This window comes from Notechis scutatus, chromosome 2 (genome assembly GCF_049901735.1).
Source record: "Notechis scutatus isolate UNSWTSFEM ecotype Mainland chromosome 2, rNotScu1.2, whole genome shotgun sequence".
NCBI lineage: Eukaryota > Metazoa > Chordata > Lepidosauria > Squamata > Elapidae > Notechis > Notechis scutatus.
This window is the reverse complement of record NC_142010.1, coordinates 133,988,961-134,000,889: the sequence shown is the minus strand read 5'-3', so window position 1 is coordinate 134,000,889 and position 11,929 is coordinate 133,988,961. Positions and strand designations below refer to the sequence as shown.

Below are 11,929 nucleotides of genomic sequence, written 5' to 3'. Positions count from 1 at the left end.
TTCATTAATATTGCACTATACAGTAGAATTCAATAGAGTTACTGCCCTGGGATAGAAGCTGTTTTTCAGCTTATTTGTCCATGTTTTTATTATCCTGTACTGTCTGCCAGATTGTAATACTTCAAAAAAAAATTAATTTAATTTAAGATGCTATACCCAATTATTTCTCTGGAAATTATCCACAGTGCTTGCAGAAGAACAGGGGGAAATTAGAGAATTTGCTATAACCATTTCCAAAAGTGGGTGAGTCAAGACGAAGGATCTCCTTCGCTAACTGTAGTTGAGGACAGAGCATGCTTTCTTGGTCCAGATAGTCGGAGAAGCAGCTTCGGAAATGGTCTTTTCGCCCCTTTGGAATCAATGAATGTAAGAACGAGGAATGCCCTTTTTGGGCCTCCTGCTCAGTCACCAATTGTGGATGATTTGTTTTCATTCCACAGCTAGGCCGTAGCTTCTTTCTTTCTTTTTTTTTTTAAAGGGGAGTTTGGGAGGGATGGTGGGTTAGGGGTATTCCTAACAGGGAACAATGAAACCACTGTGCATTTCTCATGGGCCTGTGGGAGGTTTTAGGGGAGAAGGTGTTTCCTTCTAGCTAGTTATTCGCCAAACTTTTCCAGAAGCAGTTGTCCCAAGGCACAATTAGGGAAAGGAGGCAAATCTGAATTTTCAAAAACTGCAGGACAGAGATGAAAAACCAAGCATTTTTGGAGCAGGCTGTGTGCTTATTGTATAGATGCAGGAACCGGCGATCCCCTCTTTTTCCTAGGGAGGTTATTCCAATCTGTAGTAAGTACATAAAGAGGGCTAGCTAGTCTCTTGGGGGCTGGCCAGTGACTATAATGCCCATCACCCCAGAAAACAAACCCATGTTGCCTGATGAGGGGAACTGTAGTCCAATGCATCTGGAAAGCTCCATTTTGAAGAAGGTCACTGTGCTCCTATACATTCAAGGGGACCGATCATACACAGAAGCAAAGAAGAACCAGTGGGGTGGATAGAAACAGGAAGAATTCCTTTTCATCTTATCTCACATGGTTATTTATTTATTTCAGAGTCATAAATCCCTTACTCTAAACAGGCCCTTGTCATCTAATATTATCAGGTGATATATCTCCCAGCATATATATAGGTTATGCACCACATCTGGATGCCATTACATTAGTGAAAGTTGTTTTAAACATTGACATTATTGTTAAAAGCACTGAACTGGACTTGTGTTGCCAGCACGAATCTTTTTGCTTAAAAAAATGGATTTTGATAGTTTCTCCTAGAACCTACTTTTTTTAAATTAATCAATAGAAAAAAGCAGTGGTTTTTAGTCAACCTTTAAATACTGCTTAAAAATAGTAATAGGCAATTGATAGGTTTCTAATTTAATAAATAGATCCACTGCATAAAAATAGCACTTAAACATGTCCATAGGAAATCCTAGCTACCGTATTTGCCGGCGTATAAGACGACTGGGCGTATAAGACGACCCCCCAACATTTCCACTCAAAATATAGAGTTTGTTATATACTTGCCGTATAAGACGACCCCCCCACTTGGAGGCGGTGCCAGCGGAGTCCGGCCTCTTAGGAAGTACTTTTGTTGCATGCCCAGATATGGTGCTGCCTGCGTTGGTGGGGCACTTCATATCGGGAGACCTTCCACCGTTGCTTTCCCTTCTCCCTTGCTGCCGCCCGTCTTCCCTTTGCTTTCAAGGTAAAGCGAATTATTTTACAAAGCCTCCCCTGCCCGAGAGGGCAGCCCAATAACGTGGGGAAGCTAATTTCCGGTGCCTCTTCCATTCCTCCCGACCTCCCTACACTGCGCGCCTCTGACGCGCCGGTCCCTTCAGCCCAGCGACCTTTTCCACCTCAAAGAAAGGCCAGGCGGGAGCCGCTCGCAGCGAAACAGCCACCACCCTTAGCCCGACGCGGGAGAAGCGGGCAAGGTTAGCGCCCGCCAGCCCGTCCTTCCTGCCTTTGGAGGCACCTGCACGGAGCGCCTCCGCGGCTCAGTTTCCCCTACTGGCGGGTCCTCCTTTCATGCGGAGGGCTGCGGGGAAGGCGCTCGCCCGAGAGGATCTCTCCTCTCTCTCCCCACAAGGTCAACATCTGCGCTGCAGAGGAGAGGGCTGCAGCCGGTTCCTCCTGCTTGCTGAGTAGTGGGAAGCCGCGCCCGCCCGTGCGAGATTTGGCAACGAGGGGCAGGAGGAGGCACGCACACACCCGCGGCTCACTTTCCCAGCTCTGCCCAACCCTTATGGCTCTGGCGCGGCCTGGCGGGCAGCGAGCATCTCCCGCTGGACCCTCCGCTCATCCTGCCAGGGCCGCGCCAGAGCCATAAGGGTTGGGCAGAGCTGGGAAAGTGAGCCGCGGGTGTGTGCGTGCCTCCTCCTGCCCCTCGTGCCAAATCTCACACGGGCGGGCCGGCTTCCCCACCACTCAGCAAGCAGGAGGAACCGGCTGCAGCCCTCTCTCTGCAGCGCAGATGTTGACCTGCGGGAGAGAGGAGGGAGAGATCCTCTCGGCGAGCGCTTCCCCGCAGCCCTCCGCATGAAAGGAGGACCCGCCGGTAGGGGAAACTGAGCCGCTGGAGGCGCTCCGTGCAGGTGCCTCCAAAGGCAGGAAGGACGGCTGGCGGCGCCAACTCGCCCGCTTCTCCCCGTGTCGGGCCAAGGATGGTGGCTGTTTCCGCTGGAGCAGCTCCCGCCTGGCCTTTCTTTGAGGTGGAAAAGGTCGCTGGGCTGAGGGACCGGCGCCAGAGGCGCAGGTGGGAGGTCGGGAGGAACGGAAGAGGCCCCAGGAAATTAGCTTCCCACGTTATTGGGCTGCCCTCTCGGCAGGGAGGCTTTGTAAATAATTCGCTTACCTTTGAAAGCAAAGGGAAGACGGAGTGTCTGAAGCCAAGTGTCTCCTCAGGGCTCCGGTTGCAGGGAGGAGCCCTGACTGGCCACACGTGACGACCCGGCGTATAAGACGACCCCCCCCAGTTGGAGGCATGTTTTTTAGGGCAAAAAAGTCATCTTATACGCCGGCAAATACGGTACTTGTCGAAAGGCAAGCAACAATGGGACCAAATCAAGCATAGTTTTATTGGAAAGATCAATGCATCCTTACAAACAGCAAGTCCATAATTTAGCCCAGTTGACTCTGAAGAAAATAAAACACATAATAAAAAAAGTCTTATGAGATATTCAACACTTTATATTTTACTTTAAAACGATCCCATTTCTGTGCCTTTCATAACAACTTGACATACAGAAGTTCATTTGTCTCTTAAAACAGCCAGGTTGAACAATGCTAATTTTAAAAGCAGGATCGTTAATTTTAGCCTAATCCTAGTTTTGAAAGTTTGGAATTGCCACTACTTTTTAGCTATTGCAGGAGTCTCCAAACTTGGCAACTTTAAGACTTGTGGACTTCAACCCCCAGAATTACCCAGCCAGCATGACTGGCTGAGGAATTCTGGGAATTGAAGTCCACATATCTTAAAGTTGCCAAGTTTGGAGACTCCTATATTAAGGCTTGCTCTGAAGACCATCATGTTCCAGTTCTGTATTAAAAGGGGGATATCTCTTTAGAAAGAGCACTAATTCAGGGCCAGAAGCAAAGTTTTTGGATGTCCCTGAGTGAAAGTGAAGGCTATTGATCAATCACTTTCTAGTTTTAATTTTCTGGGTTATGCTGCCATCTGCTGATCCAGAGCTACAAGATGCAGAAAAAAGCTATCTTTTTCTTCACTTAATCACATCACGAACAAGCCTTAGCAATCTCTTTTGTTCTTGTCATGTCCTCATGAGGCTGCCTTCCACTTGTCCCCAACCCATCCCTCAGGCATCTTAAAGTCAGCCTTAGCCATTTAGGTGTGGAGATTTAAGTGTGAAGATTTAAGCAGAGAAGCCAGGACTGTGGGTATATAACTTGACTCTCCCTGCAGTTTGTATCACAGTCAGGTGACCCAGCGGATAGTACTCTATTGGCTAATTTGGGCTCCACCTTGGTTTGCAGGGCCATTTTGCTTTGGGCTCTGGAAAAAACAATGTTTGCTGAATCCTTTGGGAGAATCCACAGCCTGAAGCAATGACCAACAGGAAGGAGGGATGGTTGTGGCTAAAAATGGGAAAAGCTGAAGTGGGGTGGAGCTAATAATTGATGGGTGTGTAAAAATCTCTTTACCACGCAATTCCTCTGTACTCAATACTGGTATTGGTTCCTCTTTTTCCTGTCACCACCCCCCTCTTTAAACTGGGTAGCCACCTTTACTACCCCATAGCAATAAGGATTGCTCAATGGAGCAGGGACCCTCTTGTTATAAGGCCAATCTCCTTATGCTGCGTCACCTGTAAAGTCATGGAATCAATTATTAACCAATCCATCATCCTTCACTTAGAGACAAATAACCTACTCTCCAATAAACAATTTGGTTTCAGGAAAAAACTATCCTGTAATCTGCAACTCTTACACTGCAAAAACATATGGACGACACAACTCGACCAGGGCAAAACAATAGACGCAATCTACATAGACTTCTGTAAAGCCTTTGATTCAGTGGTACATGACAAACTACTCCTAAAAATAAAATCCTATGGTATCTCTGGACAACTGAATAACTGGATAGAAGCATTCCTGTCAAACAGACAACAAATGGTCAAAATCGGGAGCGTCCTATCAAATCCAGTACCTGTCAATAGTGGTGTTCCCCAAGGCAGTGTTCTAGGACCAACTCTCTTCATACTCTACATAAACGACCTCTGTGATCATATTAAGAGCAATTGCGTTCTCTTCGCTGATGATGTAAAGCTGTTCAATACCACAGACAATACTGCTACCCTACAAAAAGATCTTGACTATGTATCCGAATGGTCAAACAAATGGCAACTTCAAATCTCAACAAATAAATGCTCTGTCTTACATATTGGCAAAAAAATCAGAAAATAAAATACAAGCTGAATAGTCAAGATCTTGTTGATGACCCAAGCTCTGTAAAGGACCTTGGAATACTCACCTCTAATGATCTAAGTGCTAGAGCACACTGCAACTACATAGCCAAAAAGGCATTAAGAGTTGTTAACCTAATCCTACGTAGCTTTTTCTCTGGTAATATCACACTACTAACCAGAGCATACAAAACATTTGCTAGACCAATACTCGAATACAGTTCATCAGTCTGGAACCCACACTACGTATCTGATATTAGCACAATTGAGAAAGTCCAGAAATATTTCACAAGAAGAGTTCTCCACTCCTCTACTCGCTGTAGAATACCTTATGCCACCAGACTTGAAATTCTAGAACTAGAAAACCTTGAATTACGCTGTCTTCGGTCTGACTTAAGCATGGTATACAAAATCATACATTGCAATGTCCTACCTGTCAATGAATACTTCAGCTTCAACCATAACAACACAAGAGCACACAATAGATACAAACTCAAAGTAAACCGCACCAAACTTGATTGCAGGAAATACGACTTCAGCAATAGAGTGGTCAATGTCTGGAATACTCTACCCGACTCTGTAGTTTCTTCCCCAAACCCCAAAAACTTTAACCTTAGACTGTCTACTATTGACCTCACCCCTTTCCTAAGAGGTCTGTAGGGGGCGTGCATAAGCGCACCAACGTGCCTACCGTCCCTGTCCTATTGTTTCTCTTATTCTTTTATTTTTCTTATATGTAACCATTTCATGTATTCACAACTATGTATACATTTATACTTATTATCTTGTAAACAATTGGCAAATCAAATAAATAAATAAAATAAATAAATATTCACCCAGTGGCCCCTGCCACCTCATGGATCCCATGTTGGGGGAAAGCTGATCAGTGAATCTGGAGAGCTGCTTCATATACATTACACTGCAGAGGTCTCCAACCTTGGCAACTTTAAGACCTGTGGACTTCAACTCCCAGAATTCCTCAGCCAGCAAAGCTGGCTGAGGAATTCTGGGAGTTGAAGTCCACAGGTCTTAAAGTTGCCAAGGTTGGAGACCTCTGCATTACAGGATCCCATGAACTGGAGCTTCTCCAGAGAAGGAGAATGGAAGTAGAACCTTTTGCTGGCTCTTTCTATGACATCATACACACAAGGAGGTTTTAAAATTCCACAGGAAAAAAAGCTCTACACTATTTCAAGGAATGCCTCTTGTTCTAGAAGTCACTTCAGGTAACTGGCAATAATTGTTCCTACTTTTAGGGCATCTTTTCCCAACCTGAAGCCCTCCAAATGTTTTGGAAATGAACTCCCAACATTTTCAGCCTTCAAATCATGCAGACTGGGTTAGATTATTATTTTAGTTTCTGGTATTTTTGTTGCTTTGGAGCAGGGGTGTCAAACCTGCAGCCCACGGGCTGGATGCATCTTGTGCTGGCCCTGCCCCCACCCAGTTTAGTGAAGAACATTTCCCCTGATCTAAATAGGTTGTAAAATCTGTACATTATTAAATTGGTGGATACCTCAGGCAGTTATTAAAGGCAATTTTAGAAAATTAGGGAGACCAGTAGTTGTAGTTCACATTCCATGTAGCTCTATAGTTATCTGTACTATGATTTCTTCAATTAAATCTATAAGATAGTCCTCAACTTACAATAGCTCATTTAGTCACCACAGTTACAATGGCACTGAAAAAAGTGACTTATGACCTTTTTTCATGCTTATGACCACTGCAGCATCCCTATAGTCACATAACCAAAAGTCAGATGCTTGGCAACTAGTTCCTATTTATGACAGTTGCAGTATCCTGGGGTCATATGATCCGCTTCTGCAACCTTCTGATAAAGTTCAATGGGGAATACATATTCACTTAACCGTGCAATGATTCACTTAACAACTGTGGCAAGAAAGGTCATAAACTGGGGCAAACTTAACAAATGTTTCACTTAGCAACATAAATTTTGGACTCAATTGTGGTCATAACTCAAGGACTACCTGTATCTGGGTTAGCACAATACATCAAACCATCAACTAACAGCAGATTAGGTTTGTAGGACACAAGGACTCTCAAATTAGGCCCAGCACATTATAGCCTACTGGTGGGTGAGAATACAGCCAGGGAATCTGAAATTTACAAGCAAAAGAGGATATTACAGACCAAACAAAGACTCCTGTTTACTCTTGCATTTCCTCAGTTTAGGATACTTCTTTCCTCTGGCCATGAACAGAGGGCCATTCTTTTGTTACCAAGCTGCCCGAAATTATTCCACACTTGTTGTATAGTGTGGATAGTGTGCAGTTTCCAGATAGATTTGGCTATATTTGTATTTTTTCCACCTTGTATTAATACATACTTTGGAACTAGCAAGGATAGGAAATAGATGTTTTACATCTCTTCCTTGAGTTAACATATCCAATCTGGCTTTAATAAGCACAGATAATATAGGTGCAACTTCCCAACAAGTTTAACAAAAGTCAGCTAGATGCTGCCACCCACCGATAACCTATATTCCTATGTAAATATGGTAGGGGGGAAATATCTCATTAAATATAATGGATTTCTGAAAGATTATGCCCAAAAGAGAAAAGCAAATTAATGGGTTATCCTCTCATTACATTAAATACACGTATAGCCAATAAGGAATAATTCTTTAATTGAAAAAGACAAGTCAGATAAATGGCTACACACCTGAGAGAACTTCATAAACACTCTCCTCATTCTGCATTACATGTATTGCATTATAAGATAGGTAGCTGGGTGTCTGTCAAATATCAGCTCAAGCTACCTTTTTAACATACATGCTAGAAATGGCAGTCTGTGTAGACTCGGAGGCACCCTTCTCTCTTGTTGCTTTAAATATGTTGAGGCTCTGGGTGCTTTGACAGTTAAGGCCAAGGCCTCTCTCTACTGGGAGAAAGATCAGTCCCTGCAGGTAAACTGAAGGCTTTTCTCTCATTTTCAACTTTCCGCTTTTCAGGGCCTTCTGAATGAGGCCTCTGCTCGGCCTAGCTCTTTCCTTGCTAGTCCTGCCCGCCTTATGCGATGACACAGTGGCCGACGACATTGGGACCCACATGATGGCTCGCATCTCGGAGCTCCTGTCCCCGGAGGAATGCCAGGCCTTCCTCCTCAAACTCCTGGGCCCCGAGGAGAACGTGAAGGACGAGCTGGAGCGCCTCTCCGAGAAGAACAACCCCATCGGCCGTCGACGAAAACGAAGAAGGCGCCGCGACATCCTCACCACCGCTCAGTGCAAAGAGACCCTGCAGCAGTGGCTGGAGACGGAAGGAGACACCATGTACTGGGATCGCTTGTCCCGGGCTCTCCAGCTGATCGGCCGCGCCGACGTCTCGCTAGAACTGGGCAAGAACCTCAACCAGGACAAGAACCTGGAGATCAAGAAGAACGTGGAGGAGTACCACGAGACGGTGAAGCACCTGACCTCCTCGCTGCTCCTGGACGAGGGTCCGCAAGGGAGCGCGCAAAGCCGGCAGCGGCGCCAAGGCCAGGGCTCCGCGGCGGCGCCGCTCGAGCAAGACGAGTGGGACGGGCTGGAGCTGATGGTGGAGCGGAAAGCGCTGCCGCCTTACAACCGGAGCCTCTTTGAATGGGCTACGCCTCTGGCGACGGGCGTCCTCAGCGGCTTTCTAACCTCCTTCATCCTGGTGGCGCTGGCGCTCTACTCTTTCGTCTGGATCCTGAACGAAGGCAGCAGCCCCAGCTCCACGCCGTTTCCGAGCGACCCCTTGCCCGCCATGATCTTACTCCCACCTCCCACCAGCCGCGGAGGCATCTACTACTCGTTTGAGCACCTCGAAACCTACGGCAGGGAGTCGGGGGACGATGAAGACGAGGCCGAAGAAACCTTACGCTAAGCCGCAGCCAGGCAAAGCCGGCCTCTCTTCTGAAAAGGGGAGACAATAAAGGCGGCTCGTTTATTTTGCCTGATCTGAATGCTCCTTGGGCACCAGGCGGGGCCGTTCCTTCCTCCGCTAGAGGGGTTTCCCACTTCTCCTTTCTTACTTCCTCATCACTGCAGCATGGAGAGCAGTGGAGTGAAAAGTCTCCTTGGCTTTGATCCTATCTTGCCTGTCCCAGTCTCCGGGTTGTTGTTTTTTGCCTCAGATGCAAAGGTGGGCAGGACACCAGTAGACCTAGAGGCTTTAGACTGGGGAGTGGGGGTTGTTTAGCAGATGCAAGTAGAATCCTTTTTAGGGTGCATCAGCTAACATTCCTGTGCTCCATTAAGGCAAAACTGCTGTCTCACTCTTCTATACCAGTGATTTTCAACCTTAGCAACTTTAAAAAGTGTGGACTTCCACTCCCAGAATTCCCCAACCAGCTGGGGATTTTAGTCTGCCCCCACCTCACCACCAGGTTGCTATAAAAAGCAGCCACTACAAATATACAGTGAAGAGATTTCCCACTACATTACAATCCTGTTTTGGGGTTAGTGTCTCAAGTACTTTAGCCAAACATTCATGTAAGATCTCTGATGGTCTGAGAAACAAAGAAATTGTTTCAAGCAGATTTTTTTCTCCAGGAACATACTCCACACTAGCAGCAAAACCCTGACATAATTGGATTCCTTTGGATCTCACGCTGCCATAATGGTCAAGGAGGGTTCCATCTGTCCCTCTGACAGTTTGTTCTGCTACAATAATTGTGCTTAGTATGCAATCCTCATTGAAGTGCCAAAACTACTGGCTGAAACTTCCTAAGCATATGACATTTTGGTAGGCTTTCTCAACTCCAAACTAACCTTTAAATCCCTCTCTTGAATACCTTCTACTACCCTGTGGCTTTTAACAGGCTGTTAAGGAGATTCCTTTGCAGTTCCCTCATTTTTGAGCCAGCAGATTTGAAATTTTAAAAACAGGTTGTGGGCATGCTCACAAGATCAGTTGGCAATTACACACCAGAAGATACGTGGAGAAATCACCCCTCCTCCTTCCTGTCCCATAGACACTTTTAATTCCTTGGCTTTTTTGTGGCATTTGGGCTCACTTCCCAACCAAACACTCGGAGGCTGCTAACTTCTAGTTTTATTTTCTAAGCATGTTTGCTTTTTAGGTCTAAGTGAAATGAGTGGCACTGTTGGGTTTAAGGTCTGTTAATTAAAATAATTTTTAAGACATTTAATCAGATGAGGCATGGAAAACAAAGGCAAAGAAAATAAACCCAGAGGAGAGCAAAAAAAGAAATGGGCATCAGTTTTTCTTGCCAAAGGCCTGTGTGAAAAGCCAGGTCTTTAGGGACCTTTGAAATACTAGTAGGTTAGAAGCACTTTGTATTTTGGGGAAAACCTCATTCCAGAGGGCAGGCGCTATTCCAGAGAAGGCATGCTTCTGGGGTCGTCTCTAAAGATGGCAAATTTTAATCAGTTGGATATTCCTACGCCAATGTTTTCTGGGACAGATGAAGTTTCAGGGTTGTCTTCAAGGGGACCCCATATAGAGCATGTTCCAGTAGTCAAATCCTAAGATCATCAGGGCTTGAATGACTGATTATCTGAAGAGCACCTGTTTTAGTAAGAGGAGACTTAGCATACCAGTTGAAGCTGGGCAAAAGCCTTTCTGACCACATGCTCATCAGGCAATAGATGTGAGTCCAGGAACATCCCTAAATTACACACCATCTTTGAATGGGGAAGTCCAACCTCATCCAAGGTCCAAGCTGGAATATCTTCAGACCTGGGCAGTCTCAGCATCCACAACCACTCATTCTTGGTAGGATTGGGATGGGCTTTTCCCCATCCAAACCTGCGCAGCCTCCAGGGCCTGGGCCAGAATCTCAACAGCCTCACTTGGCCAACCCAGAGTCAAAAATCTATAATTGGGTTTTATCAGGTTGCTGATTATACAGAATCTCAAACTGATAGATGACCACTCTCCTGGGTCTAAGACAACTTACTGGGGGCAACTCATTGCGGCCATCTGTTGACCCATTCTGCTCTCCCTACCAATGAACACTGAATGGAACTGGCCCCGGAGAAAGGAAAGAAACCATCATAAAATAGTGTCCTCAATCTCCAACTCATAGAACCAGTTCTGGAGGATACTATGGTCAATGGAATCAAAAGTGATTGAGACAGTGGAGGGATTCAATTTTTTTTACTACCGGTTCTGTGGGTGTGGCTTGGTGGGCGTGGCAGGGGAAGAATACTGTAAAATCTCCAGTCAGAGGTGGTATTTGCCAGTTCTCTGAACTACTCAAAATTTCCACTACCAGTTCTCCAGAACTGGTCAGAACCTGCTGAATGCCACCTCTGGGTTGAGAGGTCAAGAAGCACAAGGATGATTGGACTGTGACCATTGACAAACAGAGCAGTCTCAGGACTAAATCTTGGCCTGAACCTTGACTGAAACGGGTCTCAATAATCCTGCTTCCTTCAGGATTCTCAGCAGCTGCAGACTGACCCCACCCACCCACCAACATTTCACCCCAAAGTACTAGTTAGTAACACATCTAAAATGATTGGGTTCTTCATGTTCTCTGAACTTGGTCCATTTGCTGCAGACATTTCATTACCAGACAGGGTAACAACAGTGCATGGGAGAATGATCTTCTGCTGTGTCAACTGTTCAATCCTGGAATTAAATTATTCTAACTACTGGAATATCCAAAATCTCTGTCAGACTGAAATGCCTCTCCATTTTTTAATAGCCACTTTGGATATCCACTCACGCCAAGGGCAGTCCAGAAATCTGTAGATTAAAATTTAAATAATCAGTAATTTAAATCACAGGGCATCCATACCCATGGAGGTATGTTGATGAATTATAGTAGATTACACAAGGAGGAACAGGCTGAATATTATTTGTTTATAAGATGGCATCCTGTTTCACTACTTTCCATTACTTGGATATAATTATTTATTTTTTTCAAAGCAAACAGGGAAACTCTGGTACACCTGGGCTTGGTAAAACAAACACAGTTGTTGATTCTTCTATCTTTCAGCACATAATTCAGTCTGCAAAGTATGCAGCTTAAAGCCACCACTGACTGTTT

General features: G+C 45.4%; 1 protein-coding gene across 1 annotated transcript; it reads left to right on the top strand.

Annotated features, from left to right (window-relative positions):
* Positions 1-7,555: 7,555 nt before the first annotated feature.
* Positions 7,556-11,574, top strand: LOC113420215 (transmembrane and death domain protein 1-like). The gene has a single exon (XM_087956250.1). It carries the CDS (start codon positions 7,906-7,908, stop codon positions 8,791-8,793), a length of 888 nt encoding a protein of 295 aa, XP_087812376.1. The 5' UTR covers positions 7,556-7,905; the 3' UTR covers positions 8,794-11,574.
* The last annotated feature ends 355 nt before the right edge of the window (positions 11,575-11,929 follow it).

Bases quoted from the DNA above. Each gene is read 5' to 3' on its own strand.
- LOC113420215 (XM_087956250.1), top strand. From the start codon at position 7,906: ATGAGGCCTCTGCTCGGCCTAGCTCTTTCCTTGCTAGTCCTGCCCGCC.